This window comes from Candoia aspera, chromosome 7 (assembly GCF_035149785.1).
Source record: "Candoia aspera isolate rCanAsp1 chromosome 7, rCanAsp1.hap2, whole genome shotgun sequence".
NCBI lineage: Eukaryota > Metazoa > Chordata > Lepidosauria > Squamata > Boidae > Candoia > Candoia aspera.
The window spans coordinates 34,297,353-34,321,830 of record NC_086159.1 but is presented as its reverse complement, the minus strand read 5'-3'; the positions used below and the strand labels follow the sequence as shown (position 1 = coordinate 34,321,830).

At 39.2% G+C, this 24,478-nt stretch overlaps 1 protein-coding gene across 6 annotated transcripts in view; it reads left to right on the top strand.

Moving 5' to 3' along the window:
- NR1H4 (nuclear receptor subfamily 1 group H member 4) overlaps positions 1–16,829 on the top strand; it is a 36,054-nt gene extending 19,225 nt beyond the window's left edge. For all 6 annotated transcript variants that reach the window (XM_063308663.1, XM_063308665.1, XM_063308669.1 and 3 more), the window contains 3 exons: positions 2,943–3,089; positions 14,388–14,501; positions 16,404–16,829. In XM_063308663.1, the coding sequence (XP_063164733.1) occupies positions 2,943–3,089; positions 14,388–14,501; positions 16,404–16,642 (500 nt within the window). In that variant the 3' untranslated portion in view covers positions 16,643–16,829. The remainder of the gene's footprint in view (positions 1–2,942; positions 3,090–14,387; positions 14,502–16,403) is intronic.
- The last annotated feature ends 7,649 nt before the right edge of the window (positions 16,830–24,478 follow it).

Sequence of the window (24,478 nt, the reverse complement as noted above, 5' to 3'; positions counted from 1 at the left end):
CAGCACCTGTTGCTCTCTTTTGTTACCTAGTTGCCTTTTCCCTTAATCCGCCCGGGACCCATTTCCCTGCATTGTCATGCGAGCCGTTGCGATGTCACAAGCATCGCAACGGTGATCATGACAAGAGCCAGCAAGTAGACCAGCTCTTCTCAATTCCTCTCTGGACAAGGAGAGGACTTGAGATCGTGGTCTCCGGCGTGCTTAGAGCTCTGGGAGATAAGGGAATAGCCATCTTGCTCAAACTGTGGTCGGCGCCTTTAAAGACCCTGGGTTCGCCTACATCCTTTTCTAATCACTTTCAGAAATTGCTTGTTAACTGCTTTTCAGCTATTAGGAACCTTTGGATTGACAAGTTTTACAGCACTGGTGAGTTTCTTTAAATCCTTAGCTAAAGAAGTTTTAAATACAGGTTTAAGGACTTAAAATTTTTTTTTTAATAAACAGCAAAAGGGTGATTAAAACTTTGATTTTAGAAAATTACAAATGGACTAAGGGTCCAAATAAATTTGAAATAAGATTTTGGAATTAATTATAAGAATCCTTCCCGCGGGAAATGCTTTTGTTTTGAATTCTTTTTTTAAAAAATAAGACTTTAAAAATTGGACACTAGAAGGAACTAAAAGGAGTAAAGATTACAATTAAAGGAGAAGAACACTTACATTCAACTTACAAATACAGAATGAAGCAAAATATTTTAACATTGGACATATTGAAGGATATTTTTGAACAATGGTCCCCAGGAGTTAATTTTTAGAGTGTCTGCCTCTATAGACAGACTATGTTTAAATGATGTTATGGAAGAGGAACCAATTTTACCTGACAAGATTGAGACGGATTTAAAAGTGGATTTAAAAATGACAGGCTATAAGAAGGAAATGGAAAAGATGTTACACTGGACATATAATAATTAAAAGGGATATACAAATACTAAACCAAGAGAGTGACCTGGATAATTTTCCTATATTGGTTTTACAAAAGAGACTTTTTAAAGCTTTGAAGAATATTGGGAGAAGAGTCAAAGAAAAAATGAAAAGATATCAAGTTCTTATTTTAAGGGACTAAAGATCAAGATTGTTAGAAGTAAAAGGAAGGAATACAAAGTTGGTTTATTTGATCAAGCTTAAAATAGATATGTTGCTATCTCTGGTAACTCTTAATGGACTTTTGCTGACATCAGGATTGAAATGACAAGGCTTTATAGATTGGTTTATAGATAAGAGATGGGATATGGGAAGATCATTTGTTGTATTTTAAGAGAAGGTAATATGTTACTAAAACTTGTTGTGATGAAGGGGGAAGTCATTTATTTATGTGTGTGTGTGTGTGTGTGTATGTACGTGTTTGTGTGTGTATGTACGTGTGTGTATATACATACATACATACATATATATATATTCTTCTACTACATACTTATTTTTTCCTTCTTTACTATTTTTCTATTTTTTTTCTTCTCTACACTTCCTATTTTTCCCTTTTATTCCTTTTTTTAGTTTGAATTAGTTTTTATTGTTGCAACTGTAATTTTTAATAAAATTACTATTAAAAAAATAAGCAAAACTTACCTATTTAGTAATGCAGAATGATTAGTGGAAGCAATTGTGAGTAGATTTTGAAAAAATCAGTAAAATTAGAGGTGTCCTATTCAAAATCTTGTTAGTAAAATCAGGTGGTGTCAGGTCACAGGTGTTTAGCTTAAATGTCAATTTTAACTCTAGTTGGATCAAGCCTTAGTAGGGTGGGTATTATAAATTACATGGTTGACTTCATTAATAACTTATCACTGTAGGGCACTGAAAATTAACATGGCTATAAGGAGGCTTGGGACGCAGTGGTGCTGCGGGTTAAACTGCTGAGCTGCTGAACTTGCCAATCGGAAGGTCGGTGGTTTGAATCCACATGATGGGGTGAGTTCCCGTTGCTAGTCCCAGCTCCTGCCAACCTAGCAGTTCGAAAACATGCAAATGTGAGTAGATTAATAGGTACCACTTCGGTGGGCAGGTAACGGCGTTCCATTTAGTCATGCCGGCCACATGACCACAGAAGTGTCTACGGACAAATGCTGGCTCTTTGGCTTTGAAACGGAGATGAGCACCACCCCCTAGAGTTGGACACGACTGGACTTAATGTCAAGGGAAACCTTTACCTTTACTATAAGGAGGCTTACTTGGGGATTGGTGGATCTGTGTCCCATTCCCACCTGATAGATCAAGCTTCCACTGTGGCTGACCCAGCTCTTTTCTAGATCAGTTTATGACTAGATTGGGGGAGGGGGGTTACCTCTGGATTAGAAAAAGAAATGCCAGTAGGCTAGAACACCTTTATCCAGCTATCTCTGTGCTTTTATGAGGTGAACACAGATCAGGAATGCTGTCATCATTGGAAAGCAAACCTGATTAAGATATTGACCATATTAATGGTCTGCCTTTGAATTCATGTAAGTATAGAGATCTTTATGTGGACAACTGTTCCTCCAACTACGTGATACCTTATTTTTTGATGTAGTATTATAAGAAATCCTTTTTCATAGTCTCTCTTCATGTAAGCTACTTAGAACAAAGGAAAAGCAGGAACAAGAAGTGAATGAATGAGTTGGAAGGTACTCAATTAAACACTGAAAGATGATAATGCCACCAGCTCTTTTCTAACCCACAAACAGGAAGTTAATTTGTAATATGCTAATTAGGTTGAAAGTAATCATCTTGTGATCATAAATAAGATTACAAGCATGTGTACATGTGAAAAAACTTGGATGAATTCTTGCTTGGCAGCTTGGGAACTGAAACAGAATATACCCTTTAAATATGTCTTTATAATTAAATAGCTTCTTTTCTGTGCTAAAGAAGGAGATGTATCGACTCTTTTAGTTACTCTACAATGTATCATTGCCACCTGAACAATTGTTTTGCTGATTGCTAGCTTACTGTTCTCACATTTTATTCCAGGTTTTCAGACCCTGGACCATGAAGATCAAATTGCTTTGCTAAAGGGTTCAGCAGTAGAAGCCATGTTCCTTCAATCAGCTGAAATCTTTAACAGGAAACTTCCTAGAGGACATGCTGATCTCTTAGAAGAAAGAATTCGCAACAGTGGTAGGTGTCATTAATTAATAGCAAAAGGAGACTCCCAATTCTTTGAAAAGTTTAGCAAAAAATCACAGCCCTTTTGTGAATGTCAGGCTTCTCAGCATTAGTCAGCCCTGAGTTCAAGAGTATCAAGGAAATGTTGAATTATAAAAGTACACATACTGAAAATAAATTTGTTCCATTATAATCAGTCATATTTGGGGGTGTGGGAAAAAATTAGATAATGATGTGTCATTTCTATCTCATTAATTCCAACAAAACAGTCTCACCCATCCAAATGCATTGGCAATAACAAAACAAGCTCTATAATTGCTAAGTATTGAGTGGAGAAACTGAGATTAGTTCATCTACAATAAATTAGGTCATAACTGATATGTACAATATTCACTATATCTTTGGTTTAACAAGATAGACCGGTATTAATAATTTTACAGCACCTTTCTGTGTACAAAATGCAATTTCATTATCATTTACAGTTCAGTTACAGAATAAATTAGTGTCTCAGCCCTCATAACTGTATTAACATTTGAACCCACTGTCCACACTCAAAACCCTGGGGAAAATCCAATGCTCTGGATTATTTCATTTTGGAAGACACACATTCAAGAGCCAAAACTGATGACTGCAGAGGGAGACAACAATGGAAAATTCTTGCTGCTTTTTTTAAAGATGCTCTAAGCATGAATGGAGGTATAAGATAAAAATCCAGAAGTTAGCCTGCAGTTTCATACCCATTTATATGGGAATAAGTTCTATTTTGCTTGATGGGCTTATTTCTGACTCTGAGAGATACAGCTCTGTCCTAGTGTTAGCAACTGTTGTATTAGATATATGCCCAAGAATTAATAGATTATAGGGCATTTTACTATCAGACAGTTTCAGTAGTATTTGTTTTCTGTGTTAATATATCCTATATCTTGTTCTTGTTTTGCTGTGCAGACTTCATTTTCTATTTTCTCGCAGACAGGTTGTTGAAATGGTCCTAAGAATTACAGCTAAGGGTTGAAGTTTTTAAATATGTAGTTGCATATTCTAATGAATGCATATTGTATACCACAACTAAATGCATTTAAAATGTGTAATGGATGGAAACCTCTTCTGACAGAAAAACAAAATTTAGAGGATTATTTCTGTGGCTTGTGTTGGGATGATTTTTTATGTGAACGTGAATGTCAAGTTGTCAGATAGGTCCTATTGTCTGCATCCATGAAATGCAGCAACAAAAACTGAAAATACGAATATGCCAGTACTGTAGGCATTCACTTCTTTGTCACCTGCCACAAGGTTGATTCCCAGGCTTCTGAATTCCCTTAACAGTTAGCTTTCCCCTTCATCTAGACAGTGATGCATTTCGAATTTCCATGTGATAAAGAGGCTTAGTAGAGGTGACTTTCTGCCCTAGCATCCCTCTGCTAAGGCAGTATGGATGATGATGATGATGATGATGATGATGATGATGATGACAATAAGACTATCAGACAAATAGCTTGTAAGATGGAACACTATCTTATAGATAGTCCTGACTTCTTCTGCATAAATATTAGGTAAATATATGTTTCTGTCTAACAGCAACGCTCCCACCTGCTTTTGTTCAGTAATGATAGTTCCTCTTTATCTCACGGGTAAAAGCCTATGCTACTGACCAGTTTCCATTAATGTTCAAGCTAGCTCATGGGGATGGGCAAGAAAAGAGATGTAGCATTAGTAAATTCATTTTAAGTGAGCTCTTTGGTAATGCATTTCAGCTGCAAAGGCTGTCCAGTGCAATAGCTTTGTGCTTGTTTGCTTTTAAAATCAATGCATTTCCAAAGCACATACTGTATTTGGAAACAATAATTTGGCAGTGAAATTGTATTTATTGGATTTTGTCTTGGTTTACAATTGCAGACTCTTTCAAGGCAGTTTACAAGATTTTGATACAGAAACAGCAGTATTAACATTTATTCCATAAAATGCAAAAGGCCAATACAGGTCATAAAAAACATTACAAAGATGATTTGGATCCCCAAAAATCTGGCAGCTACAACTAATGCAACTAATGCCAGGTGGAAAACCCCAAGGAATTAACAAAAGAGATTTTTAAAAAATCTCCCAAGTGAAAAACGATCAGTTCAGAAAATATTGAGACCTGTCCGCTCCACCCCCACCCGCACTCCCCACGCGACAGAAAGAGCTTTCTTGGATCAGGTACTGGGCAGGCAGGCGTTGGTAGGAACGCACAGTTTCTTGAGTAATGCAGTAAGTGAAAACTTGATAGGATTTCATACTGGCTGTTGAAGAATATTTTTAAAGGTACTTCATATAATATTTCAGAAATATTGAAGTAAGGCTTTTAATGAAAGATTTGGAATTTAGAAAATACTCTGAATAGATAAGATACTGTGGATGAGCTAAAACTGTATGAGTAATTAATGTGTTCCCAGTAACACAAGAGCTCATTTACACTTTCATTTAATATCTACTGGCAGCTTCAAGCCTATCCAGATGAAAGATCTCTTCATCCATATTAACAGCTGTCTTAGTTATAATTAATTAGCCCCAGACCACCTTCCTCAGAGCTGTTTTTCTTCTTTTCTTTTAATTTAAACATCTTGCTATAATAAATACATAAACTGAATGCTTATTACTGAAGAAGGGAAATTAAAGTAGGATGTACAATAAAGAATGAGTCTGAAAACAGAAATAAATTTTGAATTATACCAGTAACCAAGTATAAATTGAATCTACCATTCATTTAAAGGATGAAGCTGCTAGAATAATGCCAGGATAGTTTTCACAATTGTGTGTCTTATTTGGTGTCATAGTAAAGAGTTTCTCTTATGGAAAAACACAGCAAGCCAATTCAAGAATGGAAAGACCCTCTAGATTGAAGTTTTATATGATTAAGAAACATAAAATCAAAATCATTAAAAAGAAAAGAATGAATTCAGAAAGAATATATTTTGTCCATAATATCTAGCATAAACTCATATTTTTAATGGTATGAGTTAATGCTAAAACACAATTGTTTAGATTATACAAACTGAAATGTATCCAAACAATGAACGGAAAATATTGTCTCCTGCCATCAGGAAGTAGATAGCAAACCTGGAAAATGCTATCATGTTTTTCATTGCAGGAAACGCTTTTTCTGAAAAATTAATCCACTGTAGCAGATTAATCAGAAATACTATTTATATAGTTTCTTAAGTACTTAGCGATGGCATAATAGTGGCATGGACTCAAACTAAAAAACTGATCCCTCCTTACTGTTTTAAAAATAGAGTAGCAGAAGTAGCTCACGATGCAGATCTTACTGGGGCAATGATGCTACTCAAGAGACCAGCATCGGACCCAACAATTTTGAACAACTATTGTCCTGTCTCTAACCTTCCCTTTTTAATGAAGGTTGTTGAGAAGGTGGTCAGGTTGCAGTTACAATACAGAGAACCCTGGAGGAAGCAGATTACCTAGACCCTTTTCAGTCAGCTTTCAGGCCAGGTTTTAGTATAGAGACAACTGTGATCATGCTTATTAATGACCAGCAGCAAAGCTGAGATGGAGGTGATGCATCCATCCTTGTGTTCCTTGGTCCCTCAGTGACTTTGATATCATTGACCATAGAATCCTTCTACACCACCTGCAAGGGTTGTAAATTAGGGGCACCGTTTTACAGTGGTTCTCTTCCTTCCTTAATGGCCAGTTCCAGTCAGTGTTTGCAGGAGGACAGAGCCATTCCATAGGTCTCCCTTATGTGGGATGCCACAGGGTTCAATGTTCTCTCCCTTCCAGTCTAACATCTACATGAAGCTGCTGGGTGAGATCATCTGCCAGTCTGAGATTTGTTATCATCAATATGCTGATGATAGCCAACTATATCTTTCGACCCCAGGCTGGCCACGTGAGGCTATTAAGGTCCTGTCCCAGGGCCTGGATGGGGAACAACTGGCTCCAACTCAATTCTACCAAGATCAAGCAGTTGTGGATATTACGGCATCCTTGATCTGAGAATCTGTAGCACTTCCCCATTCAAGAGTGGTGCACAATCCAGGAGGCTTCTTGGACTCACAGCTCCTGCTTGAAGAGTAGGTAGCAGATGTGGCCAAGAAGGCCTTTGCACAGCTTCATCTTGTGGGACAGTTGTGCCCCTTCTTGGATTGGAATGCCTTTCAGACCTCATATCCCAGCTACTTCACAGCTTGACTACTGCAATATGCTCTTCGTGGGGCTCTTGAAAACCTCTCAGAAACTTCAACTGGTGATGCGCATACTTTGGCATGCTCATGTAATGTCTCAACTCATGAGGTACACTGGTTTCCAGTATGCTTCCAGGTGTTATTCAAGGTGCTGGTCATCACCAGTAAAGCATGGGACCAGGTTATTTGAGGGACCACCTATCTACCATGGTTTCTGCCCAGCCAGTATAAGCCAGCAGAGTTGGTGCACTCTGGGTTCCTTTGATTAAACAGCATCTGTTGTGACCCAGGAAGTGTGCTTTCTCTGTCACCATGCCTGTCTTCTGGAACAAGATTCCCCCTTGAAATATGTATGGCACCCACCCTGTTAGTGTTCCATAAGTCCTTGAAGACCTGGCTGTTCTCCCAAGACTTGGGATGAGATAGGTGGAGCCACTTGCTGGATGCATTTTTGTCTACATATTTGTACTGAGTAACTGTATCCCTACAAAGCCTCATGTGGCGCAGAGTGGAAGGCGGCAGTATTGCAACCAAAAACTCTCTCCACGGCCCGAGTTCGATCCCAGCAGAAGCTGGATTCTCGGTAGCCGGCTTAGGTCAACTCAGCCTTCCATCCTTCCAAGGTTGATAAAATGACTACCCAGCTTGCTGGGGAAGGGGACGACTGGGGAAAGCAATGGCAAACCACCCCAATATAGTCCGCCAAGAAAACGTCACAAAAGCGGCGTCCCCCCAAAGGGTCAGACATGACTCGGTGCTTGCACAGGGGACCTTTCACTTTTCACACAACTGGATCCCATCTTGCTTGCTTGCTTTGTATTTTGTTTTTATTGTCTGCTATCAATAATGAAGCAACTAATCTACCTGGAACACAACTATCAATTAATTCACATATACAGTATTTACTCAAGAAGTGGGAATACTTCCATTCTGAAATTGGTTGTTGCCATTGCTCAAACATGAAGTTCCTTGAGGTCTCACTCACATCTATACTGTTTAAGTGTTGCAGCATGAAACACTTCCAGTCTATTTATTACATTTTCACAAAAGCCCTCTTATAGTGGGAAAGCAGCTGCTCCTCATAATCAAATAGTGAAATATATCTAGGATATTATGAGCTGATTTCTATGAGCACAGCATGGTTATTTAAAGTATTGCCATAATGTGGCTCTCACATAGGAAACCTACCCTTGATCTTAGCCAAAAGGTCAAGAAATTTTCATAGACTGAAGCTGAAATTTTTACTATTGATGAAAATATGCCAGGCTTTGTGTTTGTTTTGTTCTACTGTTTCAATTTTTTATAGATAAAGATGAAAACTTTGTCCTCATGTTCCCTATAATCTTCACATATTGAAATGAGTTTAAGATTGTCATGTAGAAAGGAAATATTATGCAATCCATAGATAGATTTCAAGAGTGATTCAACAGCCAGTTAAACCTGTGTGCTTAGGCTTAAGCCCAATTTCTCATATTGTTTCCTGGGAGTTTCATATAAAGTTTTTCTATCATCTTGGAAACTAAAGAGTGCAATAGAAGGATGCCTATGTATACACTATAAAAAAAAGACAAGATTCATCATGCCAAAATATCTTTAAGAGACTGCAACCAAAAAATCCTATTGAGCTACTCAGCCTCCTGTTGAAGTGGTCACCTTTGATAGACCATTTCAAATTAAACATGAACTAGGCAACTCTTCAAACAGATCAACACTGGAATGTGTGATTCCACGTGTTGTCGAACTAAAACTCCCAGTTGCCCAAATCAGCATGGCCAATGGCAAAGGATATTAAGAGCTGTAATTCTTCAAAGGGCTGCAATTTCCCCATTTCTGATTAATAGAGGAATGCCCTCTGTAAAGTAGGACCTTGACAGTATTATATTATGAATACAAACAATATTAATAAACTGCTGCATATATCTATTTTACAGTTTGAATTCAGTTGGGTGAAATGTATATACAGTGCAATTTTTAAACTGATACTCATTTATGAGATTTGCAGAATTGGTACCAGATGATTTTATGTTATAATGGAAAATAGCTCCCTCTTGTGAATAAAATAGCATATAAACGTCCTACAGTGAAACAATAAAAAAATAAAAACAAGGGGAAATAGATCTAATGTAGAGTTAGAGAAAGTTTTCTTTAATAGAAATTTTTCCCCCCACTTTCTATCTTTGTTGATTTTCAGGCTCTTGCATAATTTGGGTGTTGTATTGTCTGAATCTAATTACCATGGATTGCATCATAATTCTACTATAATAGTGATTACGGCACCGGGCTAGAAACCAGGAGACTGAGAGTTCTAGTCCTGCCTTAGGCATGAAAGCTGGCTGGGTGACTTTGGGCCAGTCACTCTCTCTCAGCCCAACTCACCTCACAGGGTTGTTGTTGTGGGGAAAAGAGGAGGAGGAAAGAATATTAGGTATGTTCACTGCCCTGCATTATTTATTTTGTTGTTTATTCATTTAGTCGCTTCCGACTCTTCGTGACTTCATGGACCAGCCCACGCCAGAGCTTCCTGTCGATCGTCGACACCCCCAGCTCCCCCAGGGACAAGTCCGTCACCTCTAGAATATCATCCATCCATCTTGCCTTTGGTCGGCCCCTCTTCCTTTTGCCTTCCACTCTCCCTAGCATCAGCATCTTCTCCAGGGTGTCCTGTCTTCTCATTATGTGGCCAAAGTATTACAGTTTTGCCTTTAATATCATTCCCTCAAGTGAGCAGTCTGGCTTTATTTCCTGGAGGATGGACTGGTTTGATCTTCTTGCAGTCCAAGGCACTCTCAGAATTTTCCTCCAACACCACAGTTCAAAAGCATTGATCTTCCTTCTCTCAGCCTTCCTTATGGTCCAGCTCTTGCAGCCATATGTTACTACGGGGAATACCATTGCTTTAACTATGCGGACCTTTGTTGTCAGTGTGATGTCTCTGCTCTTAACTATTTTATCGAGATTTGTCATTGCTCTTCTCCCAAGGATTAAGCGTCTTCTGATTTCCTGACTGCAGTCAGCATCTGCAGTAATCTTTGCACCTAGGAATACAAAGTCTTTCACTGCTTCTACATTTTCTCCCTCTATTTGCCAGTTATCAATCAAGCTGGTTGCCATAATCTTGGTTTTTTTGAGGTTTAGCTGAAGGCCAGCTTTTGCACTTTCTTCTTTCCCCTTCATCATAAGGCTCCTCAGTTCCTCTTCACTTTCAGCCATCAAAGTGGTATCATCTGCATATCTGAGATTGTTAATGTTTCTTCCAGAGATTTTAACTCCAGCCTTGGATTCGTCAAGCCCAGCTTGTCGCATGATGTGTTCTTCATACAAGTTGAATAGGTAGGGTGAGAGTATACAGCCCTGCTGTACTCCTTTCCCAATCTTAAACCAGTCCGTTGTTCCATGGTCTGTTCTTACTGTTGCTACTTGGTCGTTATACAGATTCTTTAGGAGGCATACAAGATGACTTGGTATCCCCATACCACTAAGAACTTGCCACAATTTGTTATGGTCCACACAGTCAAAGGCTTTAGAATAGTCAATAAAACAGAAATAGATGTTTTTCTGAAACTCCCTGGCTTTTTCCATTATCCAGTGGATATTGGCAATTTGGTCTCTAGTTCCTCTGCCTTTTCTAAAGCCAGCTTGTACATCTGGCAATTCTCGCTCCATGAACTGCTGAAGTCTACCTTGAAGGATCTTGAGCATTACCTTACTGGCATGTGAAATGAGTGCCACTGTTCGATAGTTTGAACATTCTTTAGTGTTTCCCTTTTTTGGTATGGGGATATAAGTTGATTTTTTCCAGTCTGATGGCCATTCTTGTGTTTTCCAAATTTGCTGGCATATAGCATGCATTACCTTGACAGCATCATCTTGTAAGATTTTGAACAGTTCAGCTGGGATGCCATCATCTCCTGCTGCCTTGTTATTAGCAATGCTTCTTAAGGCCCACTCAACCTCACTCTTCAGGATGTCTGGCTCTAGCTCACTGACCACACCGTCAAAGCTATCCCCGATATTGTTATCCTTCCTATACAGGTCTCCTGTATATTCTTGCCACCTTTTCTTGATCTCTTCTTCTTCTGTTAGGTCCTTGCCATCTTTGTTTTTGATCATACCCATTTTGGCCTGGAATTTACCTCCGATGTTTCTAATTTTCTGGAAGAGGTCTCTTGTCCTTCCTATTCTATTGTCTTCTTCCACTTCCACGCACTGCTTGTTTAGAAATAATTCCTTATCTCTTCTGGCTAACCTCTGGAATTTTGCATTTAATTGGGCATATCTCCCCCTATCACTGTTGCCTTTTGCTTTCCTTCTTTCTTCGGCTACTTCTAGTGTCTCAGCAGACAGCCATTTTACCTTCTTGGTTTTCTCTTTCTTTGGGATGTATTTTGTTGCCGCCTCCTGAACAATGCTGTGAACTTCTGTCCAGAGTTCTTCTGGGACCCTATCTACTAAGTCCAGTCCCTTAAATCTATTCTTCACCTCCACTGCATATTCCTTAGGAATATTAGTGAGCTCATATCTAGCTGATCTGTGGGTCTTCCCTAATCTCTTTAGTCTGATCCTAAATTGTGCAAGAAGAAGTTCGTGATCTGAACTACAGTCAGCTCCAGGTCTTGTTTTTACCGACTGTACAGATGTCCGCCACCTTTGGCTGCAAAGGATGTAGTCAATCTGATTTCGGTGTTGTCCATCTGGTGAAGTCCATGTATAAAGTTGTCTCTTAGGTTGTTGGAAGAGAGTGTTTGTTATGCAGAGTGAATTGTCTTCGCAAAATTCTATCAGCCTATGTCCTGCTTTGTTTTGTTCTCCCAGGCCATACTTACCTGTAATTCCAGGTGTCATTTGACTGCCCACCTTAGCATTCCAGTCTCCTGTGATGAAAATAACATCTCTTTTAGGTGTGTTGTCCAGTAGGTGCTGCAGATCCTCATAGAACTGCTCTACTTCAGCTTCTTCAGCATTTGTGGTTGGGGCGTATATTTGGATCACTGTGATGTTAGATGGCTTGCCCTGAATTCGAATTGAGATCATTCTATCATTTTTTGGATTGTATCCAAGCACTGCTTTCGCCACTTTACTATTAATTATGAAGGCTACTCCATTTCTTCTGTGGTCCTCTTGTCCACAGTAGTAGATCTGGTGGTCATTTGATGTGAAGTGGCCCATTCCAGTCCATTTTAGTTCACTGACGCCCAAAATGTCTATCTTTAATCTTGACATCTCACCAATAACCACATCCAATTTGCCCTGGCTCATAGATCTTACATTCCAGGTTCCAATGGTGTGTTGATCTTTAGAACATCGGATTCGCCGTTCACCACCAGCACCGTCGGCTGCTAGCCATCCTTTCGGCTTTGAGCTAGCTGCATCATCACGTCTGGGGCTAGTTGAACTCATCCTCTGTTCCTCCCCAGTAGCATTTTGACCATCTTCCGACCTGGGGGTCTCATCTTCCGATGGTATACCGACATATCTCTGGTTGTACTGATCCATTTAGTTTTCACGGCAAGAATACTGGGGTGGGTTGCCATTACCTTCCCCAGGGATCGCATTTAGTCTGACCTCTCTGTCATGACCTTCCCGTCTTGGGTGGCCCTTCACGGTTTAGCTCATGGCATCATTGAGGTGCTCAAGCTCCAGCACCACGACAAGGTAACGATCCTTTGCTGAAGGCATTATTTATAAAAATAATAAATGTGGGATATAAATAAATAAATAAATAATGCTCATGTCATTTTTAATTTTTTTTATAATTTCTATCCAGCCTTTATTATTTTTATAAATAACTCAATGTGAGGAACATACCTAAATACTCCTCCTTCCTGCTATTTTCCCCACAACCACCTTGTGAGGTGAGTTGGGCTGAAAGAGTGTGCCTGGCCCAAAGTCATCCTTTCCCACATTGTCTGTTTCCCATTAGATGAGGAAAATGATCAATGTGGTTATTGAAACATACATAGGCCTTGCAAAGCTTTTAATTTTCAAAGGTCCTATTTAGTCTTAAATGGGCTGTTTGGGGGATGGACAATGCCCAGACCACCACAAATCACCACAGAATAATAAATTAAATTAGGTATGGCCAGATGGTATATTCCAGGAGAAAGGCTGGGACTGGAACACAGGGTATAGTGTTTCCATACTTACAGGGAAGAGCAAATACACACAAATAAATAATCCTTTTCTGGAAAATAAGACAATAGAAGAGAATATCTGTAGCTCAAGGCTGAACTGTGTTGACTCAACTGGGTTACTACTAGAATCTTAGAGCAAGCCAAATCCAAAAATGCTAGGGAATTCCTGGAATTCAGACAAATCAGCCATCAATAGACACATAAACCACATTTACATACCATCCAAAAGAGACAATAAATGAAGGAAACAAGATTAGAACACATCCCCTCCAGCATCCAACATTCAGATAAGTAGAGACTGGCATCAGACAATCAGGCAGAAAACAATAAATCAAGGAACCACCAAAGAGGAAACTATACCCCCACCCGAACTGGCAGGACAAGCTACAGCATATAAACGGACAACAACACTCACTTACATTGAAGAGGCTACCTAGTTGGTTAATGAAATGTCTGCAAGCAAACAACTAAGCTCAGAGAGCACCAAGAACTCCACAAATAAGACCCTGACCAAACTTTCCCCTGCTTATATATGGGTGATGTCATTTGGCTCCATTCTGATCCATACACACATTTGTAAACAAAAAGATATTTGTAAATAAAAGGAACAAGCTATTGATACAGTGCTTTTTATATTAGCATGGTAGTTAAGTTCTTATGGTCTGAATTTAGACTGGTTGCAATGCTGGGTCTCATTTCCAAGTGACTTCTTGGAAAGGTCACTTTCACCTAGATTTCTGTGTTTATTAAATGAGAAGAACTGAAGCTTCACAATCTATTAGAAGCCAAAACTTCATTGCCCGTTCAGCTATGTGATATTTGAGTATATTATGTATTTGGCCTCTCCAAAACGTAGGTAGATCAGGACCAAAATTTGGTTTAGTATAATTTACATGTGATTAATTACATAAAGTTAACCCTAACCTTGGAAGGGGGGCTGCAATTGTCACTTCCTGATATGATGGCATTTAAGAATTTCTCAATATTTTGTAATACAGGTATCTCAGATGAATACATCACGCCTATGTTCCATTTCTATAAAAGTATTGGGGAACTCAAGATGACACAAGAAGAATATGCTCTGCTTACAGCAATAGTTATCTTATCACCAGGTAATTTCACTTTCTCAGTCGTTCTAGAACAGAGGCTTTCAAACTTTTTCAGACACAGAACCCTAGGGAACAGTTTGAAAAACCCTGTTCTAGAATATCAATATTGAATTATGTTACAGAATTTGAGGAAAAAGGAAAGAGGCATGAAAAGGATGAAATCCTAATTTATCATATAAAAACATAACTGAAGAAATATTTAGCCAATACATTTCAATAACAAAGTAGTAAAAACTTGCAGAGCATGGCTTCTGGAAATTTCCAGTCTCTTTCCCAGCAGTAGCCATAGGAAACATGGTGTGTGTGTGTGTGTGTGTGTGTGTACACACACCTGTAAGGGTCTAATGAGGGCAGTACATGTGTGCCTTTTGTGTCTGTGTGCAAAAGACAATCGAATCAGGGTGAATGCGTATCTCTTGCCTGTGTGCGCTTCGGCTCTCACCACATGTGCGTGTGCATGGGAAATGTAGGGTGGACTGCATATGCTCCTCTCCTGTTCACATCATGAGGAAGGCTAGAATGGAGCAGTCAGCAGCCTTCCAAGGCGCTGCTCAAAGACCCCTCCCCAAGAATGCACTGAGCCCTTTCTGGGGAAAGGTTTTCTCTGCAGCCCCCCTCCCCCTCCTTCCCTGCCCAGACCTGCCCCATTTTTAAATTCAATCTTTCACCAGCTTTTCTCCTCATACCAAATGTGGTCCAAATGTGTCCTTTTGTGAACAAGATTTCTTTCTAACCTTCTACTGCGTTGGCAAAATGCTACCCTGTGTAGGAATACTAATATTGAGCTACAGTGGTTTGATCTTAGACATTTCTATATTAAATGTTTCAAATATCCTATTTTAAATTCAAAAGAAAAGACAAACTACATGTTACATTAGACTGCATCCACCAGGGTTTGCACTGCAGAGTTCTGGTGCAGGTGGGAGAAGATTCAACCTTTTCCCTCCACACTACAGCTCCAACAAAAAACCTAGCAGGCATCTAAGCTCTTATTTTTCCCTGGAGTAAAGTTATGGCCAACTATTTCAAACACATATAGTCAGAAAAGTGACTACAAATTTATTATTGTGGCTCTTAAGATTCCACATTTCTGACCACCACTATCCAGCTAACAGCATAAAAAGATAGGGATCTACCTAGAAGCAAGCTCCTCTGAGTTCAGTGGGATTTGTACTATTTCCTCAATCACTAGGAAATGGTAATCCTGACCCAACTTCAAAGGTAGAACAGGAAGAAAATAGGAGTGGGAATTGAATGAAAAAAATATTTCTTTGTTCCCTAATTTCTGTAGGCAGGGGAGTTTCTACATCAAAATGTAAAGGATTTGTAACTTTCTGCTTCAAAGCTAGTATATAACAAAACCAATTAAACTACTGTCTCACCATTTATTTTAGATTTTGTATACTTCTGCAATTGCTAAGATCATAGGCAAGAAGCAAAAGCCCCAAAGAAATCCTACTAAAAACAAAATATGAAACAATATTTAATACAATACTACGGGCCAAAAGCCTGTGAGAAGAAAAAATTTTGAGGGCCTTTCTAAACAAAAAGAGAGGGGAGCCAAGTGTACTGCAGGCAGAGTATTCCAGAGTTGTTATACCATCTTTGCATGTCAGATAATATGATTATTTCTACAATAATAGGATTTTGAATTATTTCTATTGTCTCAGGACCAGGGTTTGCAACCTTCTCTATAACAATACTATCAGGCTAACTAGTAAAACTAATCCCATCATCATTGTAGTTTTTTGCAGATGCACAATTGTGCATATATGAGGACAAAATAGCCCATGAACAGAGAACTGATGGATTTCACTTGCAATTGGAACACTTTGGTCTTCATAATTGATAAATATGAAATAATGCTTATTATTGTTCCCCATGTTCTTTGAAAATTAAAACCAGATCGGCAATACATAAAGGATAGAGAGTCTGTTGAACGGCTTCAAGAGCCTCTGCTTGAAGTTCTGCAAAAATTCTGCAAACTTCATCACACGGATACTCCTCAGCATTTTGCATGTCTCCTTGGTCGCCTTACAGAACTGCGGACTTTTAATCACCATCATGCAGATATGGTGATGTCATGGCGAGTTAACGATTACAAATTTACACCTCTTCTTTGTGAAATATGGGATGTGCAGTGATAGGACTAGATTCCATGGCATCCTAAACACAGTTACGTGGGACAACAGAATTGACTCCATAATCGCAGTGCATTCAGCTTCAGAGTCTTTGTATTGTAAATGTTTTCTTAAAGCACTTAAAATAATTCATGGTACATCATCTTCACTGGAGTTTACATTTGTGACTGTTTACTAAACTTTTATTAAATTTTTTCATACAGATTAATTGTCCTGGTTCTTAAGTTCCTTGAAACAAAAGTGAACTCCTGTTTGCCTGAAGCAAGTTTCTGTTATTGCTTTTCAAATTAAAGTGGTATGTTGCAATTTCTTGTTTTTAAAATCATGAGATTATTTCCATCTTTGTTCATCACAAACCACTACTTCTCAATTAATAGATTGTGGGCTTTTTCTCATAGCCAAGCTGAAATGCTGTCTATCAGTCCTAAGCTATGGAAAACTATACAGTACTGGCATAAAACGTGCTATCTATCCTGCCATGGGTACAATGCTGGCAAATGCTGCTGCCCTTATGTACAGGACATATTAAAACTGGTGGGTTCCCTGGCTTTGTCTCCCTCCCTTCTCACCAAATATCAGCAACTCATGGAAAACTATCGACCAAGCATTCTCCTTAATGTAGGATAAGGCTGGGGAGGATGGCCAGATGGGTGGGATTAGTCATCTTTCAAATCTTGCTCCAGTTTTGCACAAGTACATTCAGAAGAAGCCTGTTACCTGATAGGGTACTTTTGGACACTGATTGAGCACTATTCTGAATAGCTTTATTCTGCTTATACCACTTGTTATACACGGGTTCAGCACTATTCCAGAAGACCAGAAAACCCATATTCAAAATTAGCCTGAGCAGCAGGTGACAGGTGCAGGCAAATTTGTATTGTATTGTGAAACAGTAGACAGTCAACGCTCCAATTCTTGCTTCACTAAGCAGTCTCACACCCACAGACACACACTGATTCAGCTCTCCAGCTGGGAATTGGCTCGTAAACCTGGTGGGCACAGGGGGAGAGCACAATCTGAAAGAATCAGAATCTGCTATTCTCCCCAGAGAAGAATTACCATAGAAGGCAGTGTCCATGACTGTAGGAGTTTTTCTGTGAATATAAAAATAGCCTTGAAAGGAATGCAGATCTAGCTGCCCATCAAAGGAAGTACCATAATATGCCAATTTTTGATGATTTAAATGTTATTTTTAGGCAGAAGAAAAAGAAAAAAACGGTATGGTGCTGGAAATATAATTGATATTGCTGGCAATATAACTGATAAGGGACTTGACTTGAAGTTAAGTGACTTATCAATTCTACCTCTACCGTTGACTTTAGGCTGGTTACCATCTTTTGGCCCAGCCTACTTTACAGGGATAACCACCCAGAGTCCCCTTTTTGGGAGAGATGGGCGGTGATAGAAATTTGATGAATGAATGAATGAACATGCTGACGAAAATTGAACGAGAAGGTGCTCCATGCCTATGTTTGTGAAGGATATGTGGAATAAAAATCAAATTAGTAAAGGTAAAGGTTTCCCTTGACGTAAAGTCCAGTCAAATCCGACTCTAGGGGGCGGTGCTCATCTCCGTTTCTAAGCCTTGGAGCCGGCGTTGTCATAGACACTTCCGGGTCATGTGGCCAGCATGACGACTCGGAACGCCGTTACCTTCCCGCCGAAGCGGTACCTATTGATCTACTCACATTTGCATGTTTTTGAACTGCTAGGTGAGCAGGAGCTGGGATTAACAACGGGAGCTCACCCCGCCGCGCGGTTTCGAACCGCTGACCTTCCGATCGACAGCTCAGCGGTTTAACCCGCAGCACCACCGCGTCCCTAAAAAAAAACAAATTAGTAAATAAATAAATAAGGATCATCTCTCCGAAGAAGAGCCTCAGACTTACTACTCATTCCACAGAGAATACAGAAAACACAGAATCCATTTATCTGGTTCATATGCTGTACTAACCTGTGGCTTATTAAACATGGCCTAAAAACCAAATTCCCAAACTAGGTATTACCATATCTGGGCTGTACAAATCCAGACAAACATCAGCAAAAAATGCAGAAAACTCCAGTGTCAAATTTTGCAGCCCAGATCTTGTATGCCCACCTAAGCTAAACCAATAACCCTATTTACTAAAAAGATAACACCAAATTTAACTTTATCCCAAAACAAATATGTAGAAAAAACACAGACCCCTCACACAGTGGCCAATTTCCCCACTTGATTAATCTAGGTCTACCAACCTGATTATTTTAAAAGCTTCTCTTTGTCAAATACAAGATCAATCTTTCCCTACACCTGTTGTGGGTTAGTTTTGTTAAAGCAGAGGGCAGAGGAATTGTGTCGGTTTTGGACTCCAAAGTTTCCTATTTTAAATGTCGATGAAGATTCTCAGTCATCCAAGGGGACTTGTCTGTAGGTTGAGTCATGGCAACTGGATTTCTTTCTTTCTTTTTTTTGGTTGGAACGTTTCGCTGCTTGTCCAAGCACCTTCTTCTTATTTTAAAGACAGTTCCAGGTAGGCTGCATCTGCACAACACACTAAACCATAAAACATGAGTAACAAACCACAATGCCTGTGTCCACAACCAAACTAAGCCAAAGAAATAAAACTACGTAATAACTTAATGCAACGACCTAGTCAGTACATGATACAGCATACAATGCTTCATTCCAAGCTGGCCTACCCAGTGCATTTGTTAACCAAGGCTTACAGTTTACCCTGATGCAGCCTAAAATACTTGTTTGAATAGTGTTGTGTTGCAACATGCTTTATACGGAGGGATAAGGAACCTTTGATTGTGCGTCTGATACTCTTGTCACCACACTGACTTTACTGGTTAGGGCTGCTGGGTGTTGCAACCTCTAAGCTTAGCGCTCTCTACTGTAGAAGGCTTTTTCCAAAGTATACGGAGGAGTCTCAAATCCTAACAACAGCGCCCTGATTCCAACACAGGCGGCCGAGGTAGGCGAAACCTTAGCAAGCGCTGTCTCTGTTGCCGCACACCCCCTGCCTTTTCAGCTGAGGGGGCACCCCCCCCACCCGGCCGAGACAACAATCCGCGGAGGTTGTCAGTCACCTGACGCTAATGGCGGCAGGATCCCGTCCCTCCACCCCGAACTGCTGCAACCCTTCCGTCTGAATCCGCCCCGAGCCCTAGCGCCGCGACCGCCCTTCGTTAGGGACGCCGCAGGGGAGATACCCACACCGAAACCTCGTCTTCCCTTCGCCCCCGCCCGGCCGCCGGCCTGGGCTCCGCCCCGCGTCAGCTGATTGGGCCTTTCGAACTGTGCGGGCGGACGCGGCCGAATGAATCAGGAGAGCTGGAGTTGAAGAGGATTCCCTGCCGCAATCCCACGTGCGCCCACGGCAGAGGATGCGTGGGGGTCCTGAGTCGGGGTTTCCCGTAAGTACCTCGCAGTTTCCCCGTAGACAGCTGATTGCTTGGTGGATTTGTGATTCCTTCCGGCTGAAGCGCAGTAGGTCCCCGAGCGCGTCGGGAAGCAGAGATTTGGGACCAACCACAACATACAAGGCTGAAGTGTGGTTGGCGAGTATTGTATATGGTTCAGTAGAGCCTCCAAGTTCCATATATTGGGGATGGATTGCCTTAAACCTTAAGGCACGAATGTTCTCGAGGGTTTTTCTTTCCTTGCTTCCTTGGGAGAGTGCTGAATAGAGCTATGGAAAAGGGTAAATGGCCATTTACCCAGAAAAAGGGAAGAACATCAGCTCAGCTTTTGCTCTCTGTTGCAGTGACGCACATACAGTCTTGACAAGGGGTTTTCTCGCCAGAGAAAGCAGCTTTGTGCAACCTTGCACTAAACTACAGCCCTCATTCGGCAGGCATATTGACAAAATGGGTGCTTTAGTCACTAAGGCCCCACATTGGAGGAAACTTGAAATAGAAGCAATACTGACTTTTTACCGATTTTTTCCTCCCAACGGTATGAAGACCCTGAGACTCAAAGACAATGAAAAGAGGGGACACAGAATATAGCCTGTGGCAAGTTGTTCCTTACCTGGGCTGACCTTGGAGTATGCAAGTTCTGAATTAAAGGATGTATGGTCTTCTAGTAATTTTCAAATGGTATAAGGCAGTGTTTTTCAAACTTGGCAAGTTTAAGATGAGTGAACTTCGACTCAGCATGCTGGCTGGGGAGTTCTAGGAATTGAAGTCACACAATCTTAAACTTGCCAAGTTTGAAAAAGGGAACCATAAGCTGCTGAGATTTGTTAGAGTGCAGTAGGGTATATGTTTAATGAATAAACTAGTTTATAATTATGGGTGTATACAGTAGTCTAAACGTGGGTGCAGTTATAAGATGCATAGGGTTATCCATATGGTTTCTGTAATAACTCACCTGGTGGTGAAGCATTTGTCCATCACTACAGCTCCAGCTTCCCCAACAAATGAGTTAAATAGTTTTTTTGTTTGGTTGTAAAAATATACCCTGCATTCTCTCCTAGAGGTTCAAAGAAATGAATCCAAATAACGATTTAAAAAATCCTTTTAGTTTACAATTTGAATGCTAAACCATAAAGTGTGAAAATAGCAGGAAGTGTCTCCCAAGAACAATATAAATGTTGAGAACCATGTATTCCTAAAAAGTTTTTTTCCCCCAACTTCCCGAAGGGAGGTAGGTTTCCCTTGGAGAAATAATTGTGTTGGTATAGCTGCTCAAATGTTCTCTCCCTTTTTCTAATGACACATAGAGCAATTGTTAAAGTAATTGTTAAGACAAGAACTCCTCTGAAGGGGAAAGTATCTTTTTTTTTTTTTCCTGGTCCTGAAAGGTCATTGCTAGCACTTTAATTGTACCAGAAGTAAATATACAGCCTCTTGTAATATTCAAATAGCCTTTAAAAGGTTTAGTTGAGTACCACAAGGTAGTGATTATCTGAAATTATCATGTGCAGCCCATTCCTATTCATGCTTGCTTTGTAGTTGGCCCACTGAATTCAGTAACATTTCCACTCAGGTATATGCACAGGATCATCATATTATGACTGGGTTTATATATTATTCTAATCCATGGTTTATTTTAATTAGAATTGGTTAAACAAGCCAAGTAGCCTGATTTACATGTAATGTATTACATGTAATAAACCATGATTTACAAATCACAGTGCCTGTAATGTGTGAACTGAGGTGTATTTTGTATTCAGACATCACATGCCTAATTCTTCAACGATTTTGTGAAAGATAGAGAATGAGGAACAAACTTGCATACTTCTGTATCTTTTTTCTTCTTCTTACTTTTTCCCATAGAAGACCTCCTGATTTTCTTAAACCACCATTTCCTGTGATTATTGAACTATAAACCTGTGATTTGGAAATCTTCTATAAAGGCCAAAGGAAAAAAAGAAAACCAAGGTAAGAAGGCATGTTTTCACTCCTTGTTTGTTCCCAATCCTCCAACCTTGATTTGAAAAATAAAGAATATGATTTCTGAAACATCAGCTGTGTACAAAAAACCCTAATGTTTAACCATGATTTATTGAATAAACCACAGTTTGATAGATTCATGCAAGTTAAGCCCTGAAATATTGTTTTCCAACTATTTGTCAAGCTCACACAAGACACTCAGCCACAAAATACAAGCCACATTGTACTGTACTGCAATGAGATTTCTGTTTTGGCATATTGAATTGTGTCACCTGAAACATAGCTTATTCCATAGAAATCAGTCAATCCATAGCTTAATTTGATATGTGAACCCAGCTGATAAATCGATAATGTGAGAAGCAAATTTCTAGCAGTCAATTTGTGAACTTCGTGACTGCATTTTAACTGATACCAAAGACAGATGTAATATTGTGAAGTGAGCTGATGTAAAAATCTGACATTTTCTTTCAAGTGTGCAGTTTTTTTCCAAAATAGGCAGGCTTTGTGAGGCACTCTTGAAAAATGAAGATGCTGAACATTCTTCTAATAGTTCTTTTTTTGAATATTTTCCTTTGTTCAAGCTGATGGTCTGCCTGGCACACTGGGCAGTCTTATATTCTTACTGTGGCAGTTGGCTTGTTAAGGGCCTCGTTCAAGGGTGGAGTGTTCCATTTAATGAGAAGAGCATTTTTGGTAGCTGCTGCAGCCATATTTTTTTTTTCCCTCTGAAATGTCAACGAAGCCCCTTACTTCGGCTTGTTAAGACAAAGGGCTTTTTATGTAAAGGAACTTTATTCCCTGGTGCTCTCTGTGGGAAGCTGAATACATTAGTAAAGACTTTTTCTACTTTCTGCCCTTTTTGTGTAGTATAAATGAGCGAAATATCAGGAGAAGGACATGAGTTTCTTATGTTCAAGTAATAAATCATGGCATTTGTTTAGGAGATCTATGCACCCTCCCAGCTGGTAGAAACTGAGATTTCTGATGTAGTTTTAAATTCATCACTTAAGCAATGTTAGTACAGGAGCAAATTCTTTTATACTCATGGTTTGAAGATAATTTTAAAATGAAATTTAAAAGGAAGTTTGTGTTTTAAATATTGCCATGCGGTAGGATTTTCATTCCATTACAACAATATTGGGCAGTGGGGTTATTTTTTCCCCCATACAGTATTGGTTATTCAGTTAATTTGAGTCTCATATACTTTAAGTGTTTCTGTGGAAATTTGTAACAATACATGTTTCAATTGCAACCTGAATTCTTTTAAATATTTGGCAATAGTCCAGGAAAAGTTCTTCATTTGAGGCTACTGTATATCATTTCTGAAAAATCTCAGATAATGTAAAAATCAATATATGTTTAAAGTGTATGGGAAATAAATGTTCAAGCAATGAATATTATTTCATATTGGTGTACTTAGTTATTCCTATGCTAATATTTTAATTTAAGTAGATTGATAGGATTGATAATTTTCTATGGAAAGGACAGACCTTTAGGTTTTCTGTATCTAAATTTCAACTTTATGATAGGGCATGTATTTTGACATTAGCCTATTTAGGGAACTCAAGGGATCAAGTAGGAATGGATATGAGGGTGATCTTTCTGTGACATCTGTCACCCCATTGATTGCCACGGTTGATTCAGCTGATCTGATTGGGTGGGTGGCCCCTTTTCCTCTGTGTGTTCTTCCGGAATCTGTATGTTTAGTGTAAGAGGACAACCATCCCAGATAAGAAAAACAATATGGGCGCAATTAGAAAGTGTCTTTGTGACTCCTTCAGTTTTAGTTCTTATTCTCATGTCATGTTTTCTCTTTATAATAATCCCAGTTTGAAAACTGCAGATCAATCACTTTTTGGGGAAGTCATAGGCAAGTTTTGGTATTAATCAGCTTATTACTAATCAAGTTTTTAAATTATTTGCTAAAGTGTGTATAAGTTATTTGCAAGAATTCAGACAGAAAGACTTGGAATATCTCATATTAGCAAAGCAATGGCTAAAGGTCTTAAAAACACTTTTTAAATGGAGGATGTTTTCATGTTCATTGAACATTCCAGACAATGTTTTTAAAAGCCTGGCTGTCAATCTCATTATGGTGGAAATGTAAAATGGGGGAGGGAATACTTACAAATGTGAATTAGGCTTGTCACACTAAGGCACCATTTGATTTTCTATTGATATGGTTTAAAGATATTAATATACTTTTGAATTATATATGAAAACTTGTTATAAGGATTATAGATATACTGAGCATAAAGGCTGCAAAAAAATAAAAGATTATGATCAATGTTGGAAATAAAGTACAAGCCCGATTATGGATAATCAGTATTGGTATACTTTCTGTTGATCTGTTGGTTGTCTTTTCAATGTTATAGAAAAACTAATGAATATAAATAAAATATAATTTGTCACTTTTAGCTGAAAGTTTCTTTTTTCCCCCCATTTCTAGGAACGTAA